Source organism: Hirundo rustica, chromosome 2, assembly GCF_015227805.2.
Source record: "Hirundo rustica isolate bHirRus1 chromosome 2, bHirRus1.pri.v3, whole genome shotgun sequence".
NCBI classification, from domain to species: Eukaryota; Metazoa; Chordata; class Aves; order Passeriformes; family Hirundinidae; genus Hirundo; species Hirundo rustica.
In genome coordinates this window covers 20,816,381-20,832,267 of record NC_053451.1, presented here as the reverse complement: position 1 = coordinate 20,832,267, position 15,887 = coordinate 20,816,381, and the positions used below count along the sequence as shown (strand labels likewise).

Below are 15,887 nucleotides of genomic sequence, written 5' to 3'. Positions count from 1 at the left end.
TGGGCTGTTTTGCTAGTGGCACCTATTTTAGGCTGCAGGCTGTCCAGAACATGAATACCTGCTTCTGTTCTCACCAAGATTCACCATACCATGAGTAGGACTCCAACCGTCTTCTGTAAAAGGCAATAGCCAAGAACACTCCACAGCAACAAATTTGTCTTGCTCACAAACAATTTCAAGTCTGCACTTGAATTTCCCCGAGGAAAATAAATCCACTAGGAGCTGCATGAACAGTTCTGACTATGGCAGGTCACTGCTAGCCATTTTTTCCCCCTGGAGCAGACAGAGGTTTTTGTTTCCACACGCAGTGTGTTGTGCACACCTGGTGAGTCCAAACGGTCCAAAGAAGCCTCAAACCCATTGTCCAGTCTCTGTATCATCAGTCAACATACACAGATTATACTATCCATATGCAATAAGTCTGGCCCCAGAGCAGCAGCAGGATTTAGCCTACAGCTCTCGCCTCAAGTGAATTATGTAGCTTGTCCTTCTGGAACAGCTAGATCCAAAGAATATGTGAAGGAGGCCTGAAAAATAAGGTTCACAAAAAAGATACTTGGGAACACAAAAATTAAAATGAAGAGGTGGAAGGTTATATAGATTACCCAGCAGTGAGATCATCTTGGAGGCGTTCATATGCAGTGGAATTTAATCCTGGCAGAATCCACCCATATGTATCATCACACTGTTGCACCACTGCATGTGCCAATATAAAAATGGAATTCTGGTATTACAGATTATCTTTGAACTCGGAAGCCTGACACTCAGTATGGGGTTTTGATGTGTTTATGCGCAAGCCTAGGACACAACTGTCTGCATGATAAGATAACTTTGATTAAATGAACTGCTATAATTGTTACATTCTTACAGGCTGTTTTCACTTTCAGCAAGAATGAGCCAAATTTGCCATGACCTATCTAGTGACTGAAAACCCTTGTCACTCTATTACACCAGATAAAGGATACCTTTTAAATTTCCTGTTGGACTTGTCACTTATGTGCCATTAAAAATAAGAAAAATATTTCACAAAAAAACCCCAAATTAATTTTGCACTTCTTTTTCCAGACACAACAAAAAATTAAGTTAAATAATTTAGTTCAAACTGGCCCTTCCTCATAAAAGGAAGAAAGCTCATAAGAATGCTTTTTAAAGGTTAATGCACTGTGCATTTTGAAAAATAGTTCCCAGAAAGATGTTTTGTCGGGGACAGTAACATCTAAACAACATGTCACTTCAGTCCTTTTGTGATATTTTGAGATACCAGCTTCACTGCAGTTCAAAACCCCACAGCTTCCAGGAGACTTTTCCCTGTCTTACAATTTTTGCCCTGCCATCCTACAGCTACCAAAGGAATGCTTCTGGCAGAAAGGGAGAGGGCAGCACAAAAGTTTAAGGTTTGGCTGTTGCAGTATAATAACTGTGGTACATTGAAATAACTCTACATTGTTTTAACTGTTTGACACTAGTAAATGAAAACACATGCTCTGCTTAGTAAGATGTATTATGTAACACAGCATAGCCAGCAAACTTAGCTAGGAATAAAATTAGTCTATTCCTTTTCTCAAATGTCAAAGTTTGGGAGTCTACTGTAAATACAGCATTCACTCTCAAGGGGATGTCAGTTATCATTACCTTAAGTACAAATATTAGCTAGTAGCTATCTACTATATCAGACCAAACGTATTCAGTACTTCCAAACAAACAAATCCTCAGTGCAAAACAATTATTTTTCCCAGTTATCCCCACTGCCAACAACTGTCGATACAAGGAAGTTTTGGATCTGGTTTTCCCTACAGGAATCTGTAAGTCAGGCTTTTTCACACGGTCCCCTAAGAAATGTCAAGTCCATATTCTTTTTCCCTAAGAAGACAGCAACTTGGATGAAGCTGAATTAGGGTTTCCTGAGCCCTTCCTGGACAGCAGAGTAGGATGGGCCTGAGTCCTGGAAAGTAGAACAAGGATGGACCTGAATTCCACTGTACCTGATGACTAATTCAAATAGTAGGAAAGCCACAGTGGTCAGAAACATGTCAAAAAATCCCCTGAAAACAAACCAGAAAAACATTCAGACTCTTCTTTTTTAATAACTTCCTAAAACTGAAATTTTATAAGATGGGATCAACCTCAAATTTTTTTTTTTTCAGCTCTAACAAAGTAAAACAGAACATAAAGATAGACAAAAGCTATCAGAAACAGAGATTGTAGTGAAAAACCACATTTCCATGCACATCTGTGCTGTAACTGGAAGGTCAAGTGACAAAATCAAAACCATGAAATGCTGTTTTAGCAAACAATAAGAACTTATCCTTCAACTGTTCCTTCAACAACTGTATCAGCTCCAACTGGAAAGATGACACTAAAACACCGTTTATAAGGCAGTACAATCTTGTGGATTATGTCCTGTAACCTGTTTATTCTGGATTCGGTGGCTTTGCTTTCTCATCTCTGTCTCAGATCTGGGATGCTCTGCTTACCGAGTCATTCTCTAAAGACAAGAATTTTTGTCTGTACTTAATTCCTGTCTAAAGAGAAAGCACTGAGTTCTTTAAGAATGGAACTTTTCTGTTATGCAGAACCATCAAAATTAGAGCATATATCCACCCATCAATAAAGCATAACAGTGCAGAACTTTAGAATCATATATGAATTTAGAATATTTAGAATTAAAATAATTAGAAGAAAACTTTAGAGACTAGACAAAGTTGAACAGAGAGCTGCTGAAATACTGAATAAAATGTCATCTGTAATGGTACCATCATCTCTTACTCTGCTGTTCTGTGATCCCTCACACAGGCATTGACTGCAGAATTTTCTTAGCAGCTGATCCCCCAGATGAAACATAAACAATCATAAAAAACTCAATGCCTTCATACTAAAACACAATACCCACCAGCCTTCCTTTCCCAATTATGTCTTTACTTATTACTCCCCAACAATACCTTAATCTTTGAAGTAAAAATAATGAAAGAAATAATTTGTTAATAAAGAAAACTCTTTTGAGAGCAGCAATAATATTTTATTTTTCATCCTAGTAAAACTCACATGTGTGGAGGTGAGAGTACAAAAATATACGAGAAAAGGGAGCAATTGTGTTCCAGCCTTCTGACCAGCACATTTGCACACAGTTTCTCAAACAGCTCTGGAAGTCACTGTACTGGCTGGCTCTGTTCCTTTGCAGCTGCAGGAGGCAAGATGTTCCTCCCACCTTGTACCAGTGAAAGGAAATCCCAGTCCATGAGACATGGGGTCAGTGTGTTCCACCTCTGGGAGAGAAGATTTGAGCACTAGACTTGCAAAGTGCTGGTAAGAAGGGCAAGATTTACTCTGATAACCTGTTCCCACAAGTACCTGCACCACCAGAAAGCGAGTTTGGTTGGATTGCTCTCCTTCAAGTTATGAACTTGATTACGCTGTTCCCCAGAGAGCAAGAGTGACTCTGAAGCCTCAGTCACATACTTTGGGACTTAAAGAGCACAGGAATTCACTGGAATTTAAGCTTGCATAGTAAGGCAGAGAAGTCTTCTTAAAAGAATATTACCAGTGCATATTTTCATTTCTAAAACACTTTAAGATCCACATATACTTTGCTTATGAAAAAAGCCTGTAGTCCCTGTCAAACAAGACAATGCAGCAGAAGATAATCCTTTGAACATTTACAGATAGCAGCTAAGTACTAATGCACTTGCTTTTTCAATGCAATTCTTTGTAAATAGTAACTGGAGAAGCAGCTACAAACAAAAAAATTAGATTGATGTTTCCACACTGCAATGGGAGAATCTTAAAAAAGCTATTTCACTGAAAAGAAATGAAGTTTCCACCTGCAGCTTTATGCATTTGGCAAACAGAACTTCACTTCTGCAATGTTATTTTAGGACAGAAAAAAATGCATGCCAGAGTTAATCTTGCAGTGGATTAGAAGCTTTGTCCGAATTTCACAGTTCGCGTAAACTTAGTCACTATTCTGCAGTAGTGAGAAGAAGTCCAGTGAAACCACTTAAAAAAGATAAGCACTGGAAAAGTTTCTTCCCTCAGTATAGGCAATACATACAAGATTCCTCTCTGCTCAACATAATATTATCTTAAGTCCTTTTTTGACGAAACTAAAGTCTTGGAGTTAGCTTGACTTGAACTGCATTTCTGTTACTCACAGACTACACACTGTTCCACTATTACCAGTATGCAGAAAACTCCACACTGGCTCCAGAGGATGAGATTAAAAGACAGATACTTCCAAAATAACATCATCATAGGGAAGAAAGAAAAGTAACAAAATTCTGAAGGGAAAAAAAAAAAGTCTCTTAAGGAGGGGTGAGGGTGAAAAACCACCTCAGCTCCCCAAAATACCTTTAGGTTTCCCTTCTATGAAAGAGAATCTCCTAGGAAGCCCTCAAAGTGCTTATTTCTTAATAAACATTCTCATAACTGTATCACAGGTTCCTCTAAATGTCAGTGGCTGCAGGAGAATGCAGATGTGAAATGTATTACAAATCACAGTGAACTCAGGCAAGCACTTCCACAAAGTGAGAGCAATACATGCAGTACAGAAACAGTTGTGAAATTGCTGCTTTAATGCCAAGGCACTACAAAGTGTTTTACCATCCAGATAGAGAAACTGTCTTTTAGTTTTGTGCTATGACTGTTCTTCCTGCAGTAAGCAAAAAAATACCACTAAAATGCCAATGTTACGTGTGTCATATTACCAAGGAGAAGAAGAGATCACTGCCAGCTTTGCAAATCTACTGTACTTCCAGACTCTAGGAGAAAGGAATAGTTAAACAAATACTCACACAGGTTTGGAGGGTTTTTTCTTCTTGTATAAATTTTAATCAACCATATTTATCTCCCTCAAAATGCATGCAACCTGACCTACACTAGTCCATTCCCACTGAATTGTTAAGGATAGATATAAAGGGAAAGTATACAAGTTCTTTCAAAGACGGAACTGAAATCTTCCACCAGCGAAACAGGGTTCTTCCAAGTCACTTTGTCTTTAAGATATTAAACCACAGACATGCACACTGCTGTCTAAATCACTATAAAATAATTAAATACAGTAACTTCGTCATTATACTTCTCACTAGAGTCACAAGATACCAGGAAAACTTTTGAGCTCATTTTATTCAAGAGCTTTAAGTTTGCTGTTATACCTGGACTTTGCCCTTTTCCCTGACCTTCTTGCATCTTGTCTATCATCTTTAATCATTCCTAACATGTTGAAAGCGAATTTCTATAACAAAACACAGGCATTAAAAACCCCAAAGCCCCACAAAGCGAAAACAAGCCCCCAGAAAGTTGTTCATAGCTACTTGCCTCTGGGCAATTTCTGAGTATTTCCCAGGTTTAGTGCAATATATCCACAGAAAAGAAGACAGACAAATCTTGACATCATGGTCACAAACCCAACCTCGCACTGGGAATGGCTCTGACAGGTATCACACAGAAGCACCGCAGCTGCATTTAAGTGAACCGTTCTCTCTGTGACAAGAGGCAGCAACACTTTGACACAAGCTTAGTTTGCACAGTGGGAGGAGACAGGATGACATCATTCACTCCCCCTGCAAAACGAGAATTAGCGTAAAAAAAATATTATCAGGCTCTCCCTCAATAATCTCCTGGGGTTTGCTACAAGATCTTTTCCACCACTAAGGGTAAGACATTACCATTTTATCACTTTCATTTCATGAAAATAAAATCATGAATATCAAACTTTCTATTAATGGAAAACTGATCTGAGAGGCATTTTCACTGTTTTATCCAAGAGAGCTGGACTTAAACTGCAAAAACAGCATTTGCATTACTCAGAGGACTGTTTGCTATATTGACCTCAGTATTTTTGCAATCTCAACATTTTTCTTAAGGTTAATTCAGGCAACTTGTGGCTTTCATCCAGGTAAAATAAATACTAGTTTAATTTGACATGACATTATAAACAGGCATTGTAAATATTTATTCAGCAAAAGAACTGGACTTGAAAAATTGAAATGTCATTTTTTCACTTGTCTCTAGTGTTGGCAATTTAAAAATACTTTATGATTTTCCCTTTCATAAGTGTCTGGTGAGTTAATGGGTACAATGCACATTCAAAGTAATAAAGCAACGCTTCCAGGGTGATGTTCTCACCGGTTACATAACTTTAGGTAGAAAATAAGTTCTATTTTTCCATTAAATGCTGTTGCACTCCATGTTTACAATAAGCCAAGTAAGCACAGCATTTGGACCCACTCACAAGTGAGAAGATGGGAAGGAAAGGATAAAGCAGAAGAAAAGGAAGCAGTAAGGAATAATTTCATATCAGTCTCTGCAGAAGTTTCCAATGAGATTAAATCTATTCAACTAAGTAGTGATATCTCTCTCTCTCCTCCTAAAAATAAAAAACCCAAAACCAAACAAGGAAAAACCCAACAAATAAAGAAGACCCAAAACAGTCCCCAAGGGAAATGCACACCACCCCCAACAACAACAACAACAACAACAACAAATCAAACCCAAAAGAACCATCAAAAACCAAACCTAAACATATCTCTTGCTTACAATATGTGAAGTTCTTCAGTATGCTCAGACTTCCTGCTTGACTGGACCTGACACTGTTCTGCTTCCATAGTGTTTGTAAACAGGGAAAAACCACAGCACTCGTACCTAGGTTAGAAACAAGTCATTTAAAATTAAAAGATAATATCTTGAGGCACACAGGAGCATTTATTAAAGATCAGATTAATCATGTATTTAAAAAGACCCTGTGTTTGCCATAATTCAGGGAGAACACAACAGAAACCAGAAATCATTGTCTTAGAAACAAACCTGAGGAATTTCAACTTTTTCTAATCAATATGGGCAGCACACAGCTATAACACAAACAGCAGAACTATGGGAATGTGTTCCAGACTCATTATACTATCTGAATTTGGACATAAGGAAACGTTTTTACTATTTACTAACTCAAATCTGGGAAGAGCAACTTGAAAGTCAATATGAGAGAGAGACCCCCAAAAATCTCTGAATACTATTATTACCTGTAGGGTATTTGGGAGGATTCAGATCTTGAATATGAGCACTCTGAACAGGTAAATGAAACAGATACAATTTGAATTAGATGCAAAAATGTTTGAAAGGCCGTACAGTTAGACAGGGGTCTCACAAAACACACCAAAAGAGTGTCAAATGGATACAGAAAGATGGATACAGAGAGCAAACATGCCATTCTTTTTATTTTTAAAGTTGAAGTACTATTTTCAAAAATGCTCCAGAAATCATATTCTATTTTTTCCCTTCAAAATTAAAAAATAAGAAATCAATCATTTGATGTAACTGTCTCTTGGGAGAAGTAATGGCAAAAACTGCTCCATGGTCACACAGAGCTGTCTTTGTATTAGCGTAAACTGGACTCTCCTATTTGTATTATGGCAAATTCGCTTTCCTTCAAAAGATTACACAACACCTTCCAAAAAAAGGCACAAAAGCCAGCTTCTACTCAGAAAAATCTCAGTGAAACAAACATCTTAATTATTTGCCTACCTCACCACCTCTCTCATAGATAAATATAGTCCCATCCCTGCTTTCACAACTACTTGCTTCTCTGCTGCCACTTACATCTCGCGTCTTCCTCCTTGGTGCATTATGCATCCATATCTTCTCTGCTTAGGTGTTCCCTATAGATATTTAACCTTCTCCTTGAGACTCTGGCAGACTGTGCAGCTCATTTTACCTCTGATCCCTGTAGAACACAGCTCTTCCCAGCCCATAGTTCAAAAACTCATGTCTAGGAGCATTTTCTTGTGTCTTATCAAGGATATACTTCATCAGGGACAATTTCGGTATAAGCAGATGCAAGTGGAACTTTCCATTAAATATATGTCAAAAGTACAAAGAGAATAATATTCTTGTACAATTTTCTAATATGCTCCCCTCACCTGCACCATCCATAGATGATAAATAGATAATCATTTTGATTTGGTCCACTTCTTTTCTTGCAGGACTAACCTTTCCTAGGAAATCTCTGCTACATGAAAAATGGGGGGGGGTGGGGGGGGGTGGGAAATCTGCTTCTGCTTTCCTTTTTCCTAAATCCTCCTGCCATTTCGATGGATGCTGACTACTGCAGTGCAAAACTAACCATGGGAACATGAGGGAGTTCCTGGGACTTCAAACACTATCCTGCACTGCTGGATGCTTCCATAATGCTGTTCAGGTACCCAATTTCTCCTCTTGTTGGGGAGCTGCTTCACAATCTCCATTGAAACAGAGAGAGAATATGACTTCCATTCACAAAGTCATCAAACCCAGCACATCCCTCAGGTTTCTCTCATTCACACAAACCTGGAAGTACATCACCCGCCCTTTGACTCCTTGGCAGGAAAATATTAAACAAAGAAGATTCAGTTAATGACAGTTCTGTGTTATACCTTTAACATAAAAGGCAAGAATTTGAGCTAAGTGTTGTAATGAAAAGTCTCAAACAGATCAAACAGGAAAAGACAAAACCTCTGATCCTCCAGTGACTCTTCCTTTTCACCACCAAATTCATATTTAAGTAACAAAGCCAAGTACTCAAAAGTTTACTTGCTTACCTCAACTCATTCTCTGAGGGTTAGATCTCGAAAACGAAGATTCCAACAAGATAGTATCACAGCACATCTGGGGGTAAAGGAGAGCTTTTCTAGTCCTATTTTAATAGTTCCCAGACTGGCAAGCGCAATGAAAACAAAAATATGGGAAGGAAAAGTTGGGGGGATGGGAGGAAGAAGAGCAGGAGACAAGATTTTCGCATTTTATTTCCAAATAAGAATATTCTTTTGTTGAGATTTGGTCTCAGTGCCAATTCACTTATCATTCCTGATTATTTTGACAAGCAAAAGCCGACTCCTTGCTGTTCTAATTTAAAGCAGAAAGAGTGTGCAAAGAATAACCTTAAAAACCAAAATCCTGTCTTCACTTTGAAAAGCACAATAATGTCATGTGGAGCTCTCCAAGAGTAAGGACTTACTCATAGTACACTTGGTCTGTCTTTCCTCAGAATATTTCTGGTTGATACTGTACATTTCAGCAATGCTTGTCAATTATTTGTGAAGTCTCTTTTTCATAAAATGTGCTACATAAATGTTAATTATAATTTTCATTCTCTTACGGGTGACTCAATTATTGGACTCTTTTTCTTGCAACTGTGATGGGATCTCTTCTAAATGCCCTCAGGAAAAGAGAGATGTCAAAGAACATTCTTGTAGATGTGCTGTTCAGAGAAGAAAAAGGAAGGAAAAGGAAGGAAAATAAAGAAGGAAAATGAAGGAAAATAAAGAAGGAAAAAGGAAATATTTTCTTTCTAGAAGTCTGCAATTACTTCTTTTCCAATATCCATTTTTATTTTGATAAGCAAACATTTGAGCTCTCATGCCATCAAAAATACAGTGTTCACGCGTTAGTCTATTATTTAAATGTAAGACACATTAATTTCATAGCATAAAAGTGACAAAGTCAGGGCATTCCAGTGTCCTTATCCCAAACAGATTTCCAGATTTCCAGATTGATGGGATCTGAGACGAAGTGAAAGGAAGACATTCAGTGGAAAGGAGTAGACAGAATAGCTGGTTCTTGTGATATGTTTTACATAGTTCAAACTCTCTCAGCACTCATTTGACACTTGTAATTGCAGACAGTGACTCATCTTTTCTAACAGGCAGTGTATTTCACCAAAATTCTGTACAACATGGAGTGAAATATCCATTTATTTCAAAAAATGGGTATTTTGAAAATATTTTACAAAATTAAAATTTCATTTATTTATTAAGTAAACTAATATAAATATATTCATTTATTTTTAAAAGCCCCATTGAATTAATTTCTCTATTAAGTATTGACTTACCTTATTGTTCCCTTCGTAACACAAATAATACTCAGTTCTGCAGTTCTGATAACATTATCATGACCTGCCACATGAAGAACTAACACAATTCCAGTTTTCCAACAGTGCCACTCCTCCCTGTTATCAAGATTTTATACTACTTTATTTGGGGCTTGTTGGAGTCCAGGGCATTCCTTTGGTTGCCCTGGAGGGTCAGGGACCTGGGCAGGGGGGTCTGGGACCCCAGCCCAGAGCTCAGAGAGACACTGGCTTTGATTTAAGTCCATGGGAAAAACTTCCTACACTGAGAGAAGGTTTACAGGCCACAAGAATGTGAGAAATAGTAGTTTAGCTTATCACAGAATGAGAAAATAATAGTTTTAGGTTCCTAGCATTGAAGTGAATGGGGACAAGATGGAGAATCTGGGGCGTTGTCTCCTTCTTCTTCTCCTTCCCTCACTCCATTGCTGGATTGACGTGGCACAAAGTAGTTAGTGAGGATTGGGTCAAAGTAAAGATGACCTTTTTAGTAATAGTGATAGACATTGGTAAGAAATAGTAAATAAGAAATACGTAGTAATTAGTATAAAAGATAAGGACAGCCCAGCTATGGGGGGGACGTGAGGAATCCATGCAGCTGCGAACATCTTGTCGGACTCTGAGAAAATTGTAAGATAAGAAACAATAAACGAAGTATGCAACCTTGAAAAATCTAAACCTGAGAACTCCGTCTCTTCCTTCGGCTCGGCTCGGAGCTGTGCAGGGGAGCAAAGGACCCTGAAACCACCTCAATGTTGGGGTAAGCCCCCGACAGGGGCTTATTTTGCCTTTTAATTTTTTTTTTTTTTTTTTTTTTTAACAGTCAGGTTTTGACTGGCTCCAAGGAAGCACTCTGCAGAGCTCACCAGGCTCCTGGTACAATGCCTGACCATCCACACAGGGAAAATAATTTTTCCCTTATAACCAGTCTAACTCTTCCTCGGTGTAGCTCATGCCTGTCTTCTCTCATGCCCCCATGACACAGCAATGTGAGGAGCCTAGCTCCATGTTCTTGGCCCCCTCTCGGGAAACACTGGAAAGGCTGCTGTTAGGTTCCCTTGTCCTGACTGACCGAGTCCCATTCCCTCAGCCTGTCTTCACAAGGCAAGTGCTCCAGAGCCTGACCATCTTGGTTGCCCTTCTCTAGACTTGCTCCAGTTTATCATCGTCTGTCCTGAATTTGGGGGTGGGGTGAGAGACCAACACTGGATGCTGTCTAGATATGTAATTCACCAAATGGTGAGTAGTGGGGGGAAATGACTTCCCTCAACCTCCTGGCCACGCTCCTGTTCATACAGCCCAGGACCTGCTGCTGGCTCCTGTGCAGCCTTCCATCCACCATGATCCCGCTCTGCTTTTCACCAGGGCTGCTCCCAACCAGTCAGCCCCCAGCCTGTACCGCTGCAGGGGCTGCTCCCATACAGACACAGGACTTTGCAGTTGTACCTGTGGAATTTCACGACGTTCCTGTCAGCCCATTCCTCCAGCCTGGTGAGGTCCCTCTGAATGGCATCCCTGCCCTAAGGAATATCAAGTGAACATCCAAATTGTGTCACCTGAAAACCTGACAAAAGTCTGTTCTATCACTCCAGGTTACTGACAAAGATGTTAAAGAGATAGATCCTAAGATATCTCTGGTGCTCCACTTGTTACTCTCACCTAGGTGGTGTACGATCCACTACCTACTGCCCTCTAAGCCCAAGAATCCAACCACTTACTTGGCCAGATAGTTGATCACAGTCTCTGTGAACCACTTTGGCAGATGTGCACTCCATCAAACACAAAATGTGTGCTACAATTTATATCTTAAAACACTACCAAAAGAAACCAGCTTCTTTAAGCAAACACTCAACACATCAAATAGGTTCCTCACCTGAAGGCTTCCTCTTCATTGTTACACCTTAACAGAAATAAATCTGCTCAACCTCATCGAGCCTCTACAGCAAAATCCTAGCCCGGCCTTTGAAGCACTATGTAATTACCAAGTACTGAAGACACTGCTTCCGTCTGCGAAGAAAACTTACCTCTTTTATGAACACATTTGATTTGTGCCACTTGAGATAATTAACACAATTACAGCCTCTCTATTTTTGGATTACCCCAGAACATCCCTTCCAAACACCTTCTGTCTCTGCCTTTCCTGCCATCGTATCTCTAAATACTTATCACAGTCTGCCTCAACACAAACTGATTACCTTGAAATGTAGAAACAAAGAGCAAAACACAAAAAGGCGTGCGACAGTAATGAGTCTTTAACAGAGTAATCGCATGAATCAAAAATATCTTAGCATATGTTGATTTCCCTGTGATTAGAATGAATTTTGGATAGCCTAAATTATTCTCAATTATAATTTTTCTATACATGCCAAAATATGAGCAAAGACTTTAAGCACCACTCCTGTCCCAGATTGCTTTGGAAGATGGCTTTCACAATCCACGGTGTACCAGGTATCGGTCTTTCAGTACTGCATTACAAACTTCCTTTGCGGAAGTCAGCACCTCCTGGTCTATTTCAGTCTCTTTCCACAATACGTTCTGATTTGTGAAGGTATTGTAAGATCACAGTCCAGATTAGTGAACTCAGATGTGAAGTCTGGAGTCTATTACTTTACACTAGGATAGGATACAAAATCTGTTTATACATTTAGACCTGAATGCTGATGCCATTGGCAACTCTGCTTTGAAGAAGAGAGATCTGTCTGCATCACGGATCTGCAGAAGCACTCACGTCTGAAGATAACAATGGCGTGCTAACGATTGACTCCTCTGATGTTTGCCAAGTTAGTGGGTTTGTACAGGAATAAATACCACATGCCACATGTCATATCACATATCTGATACAGATATGGTTTATTTTGGATTATTACCACAGGACAAACTACCATGCCCTTACGCTACCACTTCCTCATTGCTCTGCCACATCCTAATCAAGTACTTCTGGCTTCCATCTCAAAGAGCCGTAACACGCTTCCGGACTTCTCAACACACCCACCATTCTTCCGTGCCGTGGGCCTTTCCCCTCGGCTCGCTCCTTAGCTGCCCTTCCCAGTGTTCCAGCTGCGGGGGGATCCCGCCCCGAGCGCTCCGGGCGCTGCCGCCGGCCGCCGCCAGAGCGCAGCCGGGGGACAGCGGGACACGCGGGGGACAGCGGGACACGGGGACACCGGGACACACGGGGGACAGCGGGACACGGGGGGGACAGCGGGGGACACGCGGAGGACAGCGGGACACACGCGGAGGACAGCGGGACACACGCGGAGGACAGCGGTCGGCTCCACAGCAGCGGGTGCCCCCGCAGAAGGGGTTGGCGAGCCCGCTGGAGCGCCAGCAGGGGAACCAGGTGTGCCCTACACAGCGTAATCCGCTCTCAGAGAGAAGAAGGATTGGGAAGATTGCTGCTGCTCTGCGTGCCGCTACCAAACCCTGCTGGTTCTGCTCGTGGGTTGCGCTTTTCCCTGGTTGTTGCATGGCGCTGCCCAGCCTAAGCTCCAAGGACAATGGAAGAGAGAGCAAACTGCTCTTGGATCAAGGCAATGCACAAAAGCGTACAAGGCTGTTGCCTGTGCTCTTTTTCTTAAAATAGAAAAAATTGTGCTCCCCGTGGCTATCGGCTCAGTTCATCACAGAAAAAGACCAAAACCAAACAAACAAGTTAAAGTTCTGCCTTACTCCAGGTGGGGACACCGAATCAAATGCAACTCAGTACTGAATCTGGCCCACTCCAGAAACAGCAGGTGCAGCCTTAAACTGTGCTTATTTCCCTCTTCCCTTTCTCTACACCAGTCTCAATGTTCTGACAAAAAGCCAGGGAAAGCCCCGCAAAAACTAGAGCAAATAATAAAAACAGAACACTAATAACTTTTTACGAAAAGCAGAGAAGTCATCTCAAAGTTTTATGGAGGAAGACGACCAGATTCTTTATTAAAAGATATTATTTTCTTGGCATAAGAAAATTAATTCTTTGGCTAGGATGCACCAGATTTGATGAATGCATGCAAAGACGGGAGGGAAATAATTCATGTTTTTTCCTCTCTCCTTATGAGTCATTTTGGCCTAAAACACATATTCCAGAAACTTTTTGGCTGGATTTGGCCACATTAGTTTGCACTCGACATCAGTAGGCTTATCTAGGTCAGAACACTGTGAATAATATTCAAATGTCACTGCTTGTCACTACTGTGCACAGAATTTAAACATATAAAAACCACTATGAAATATACATTTCATTTATGCTGAAAAAGGCATATGCTAATGAGCATATAATAATGTGCAACAGAAGTATATTATTCTAAAGTACACAGCACATTTATTATAAAGAACTTGTACATATTAATATGAAATTCATACATTTACTTGTTATAATTGTCCTCTGTATCCGGGGATGATTAAAAAAAATAGGAAGTTACATTACATGAAGATTAAAGGAACAGTGCATGTACAATTTATTTGAAGCAAACTAAACCCAGGATTAAATAAACTCTAAATGCTGTCTTTAGAACAAAGTTATTTGCATGACACTCTTGGAGCAAGTATTTAACAACTGTAAATCTAATCAAAACAAGTCTGAAACATTATAGTCAAAGCACATTGTAGAGGAAAGGGGTTATGTTTCACTTCAAAAACAAACTGCACATTTCCGGCAGGTAGCTCTCAAACGTGTGTTAGAAGATTTCTTTTATGTCAAGGACTGTGCTTAGCTTTAGCAAAAACCACAGCCCAAAAGAAATTACTTTGTACAGTCAAACAGTGCATCAGGCCAAACATCCTTGCTTTAGGTTCAGGACAGAACAAGAGTTACTTAACCCTGGTCTTAACCTGGTTCTGTGGACCAAATGGCCAGAGGTGTTGTCGTGGGTTGACCCTGGCCAGATGCCAGGTACCCGTGAAAGCCACTCACTCACCCTCTCTGAAACCGGACAGAGGGGAGAAAATTTAACAAAGGCTCCATGGGTTGAGGTAAGGACCAGGAGACATCACTTATTAAACACCATCATGGACAAAACAGGCTCAGCTTAGAGATGTAAACTGAATTTATCGCTAACAAAATCAGAGCAGGATAATGAGAGAGAAAATAAGCCCTTAAAAACACCATCCCCGCACCCCTTCCTCCTTCCCAGCTTTGTTTCCTACCCCAGCAGGAGACATGGAGTGGGGTTATGGTCGGTTCATCACCCAAGGCTTCTCCCACTGCTCAGGGAGAGGAGTTGTTCCTCTGCTACTTCATGGAATCTCTCCCATGGGAAGACAGCTCTCCATGAACTTGTCTTCTTCCATCTCACGAGAAACAGCTCTTTGCAAACTGCTGCAGCCAGAGTCCATCCCACAGGCAACATTCCTCCCCAGACTGCTGCTGCATGGATCACTCTTCCATGGGGTCCAGTCCTTCAAGGACAGGCTGCTCCAGCATGGGAGCAGGGCTCCCTCTCTCCATGGGTTTCCCACAGAGTCAAAGCCTCCTCTAGGCATCCACCTGCTCCAGTGTGAGCATTTCCCTCACAGGCTGTGAGTGGATCTCTGTATCCCTGGTGGATCCCCATGAGCTGCTAAGGGAAAGCTGCTTCACCATGGTCCTCACCACGGCCTGAAAGGGGAATCTTGGTTCCAATGCCAGGAGTCCTTCCTTCTTCACTGACTCTGGTGTCTGCACCGTTGTTTGTCTCACATGTTCTCACTCCTGCTCCTCTGACTGTAATTAAAACTGCACCCCAACCTTTGTTACAATTTCTTATCACAGGGGCCTTATCACCATCTCTAATTGGCCCAGCCTTGGCCAGCAGCATGTCCCTCTTTTGAGCTGCCAGGGATTGACTCTGCTGGACACAGTGGAGGCTTCCAGCATCGTCTCACAGAATACACCTCTGTGGCCATCCCTGCTAGCAAAAACCAAGCCAAATAAACCCAAGTGGCTGTAGCAGGTTACATCCTATAAGGTGGATCTTACCTTCCAATTCAGTTCCACCTGAAAATAGTCTAGCTCTGCTATCCAAAACATTCCCATCACATGAAAAGGATTAAG

The 15,887-nt window shown here is 40.8% G+C and overlaps 1 protein-coding gene across 22 annotated transcripts in view; it reads right to left on the bottom strand.

The window, feature by feature from the left end:
• The window catches only part of ABI3BP (ABI family member 3 binding protein), a 183,447-nt gene that overhangs the window by 132,853 nt on the left and 34,707 nt on the right, over positions 1-15,887 (bottom strand). For 19 of the 22 annotated variants that reach the window (XM_058424358.1, XM_058424389.1, XM_058424398.1 and 16 more), the window contains exon 2: positions 6,532-6,636. The exons of 1 other annotated variant lie outside the window; for it this stretch is intronic. In XM_058424358.1, the coding sequence (XP_058280341.1) occupies positions 6,532-6,636 (105 nt within the window). Of the gene's footprint in view, positions 1-5,310; positions 5,556-6,531; positions 6,637-15,887 lie in introns of those variants that run through there. 2 more of the 22 variants (XM_040053974.1, XM_040053982.1) reach the window with 1 other exon arrangement.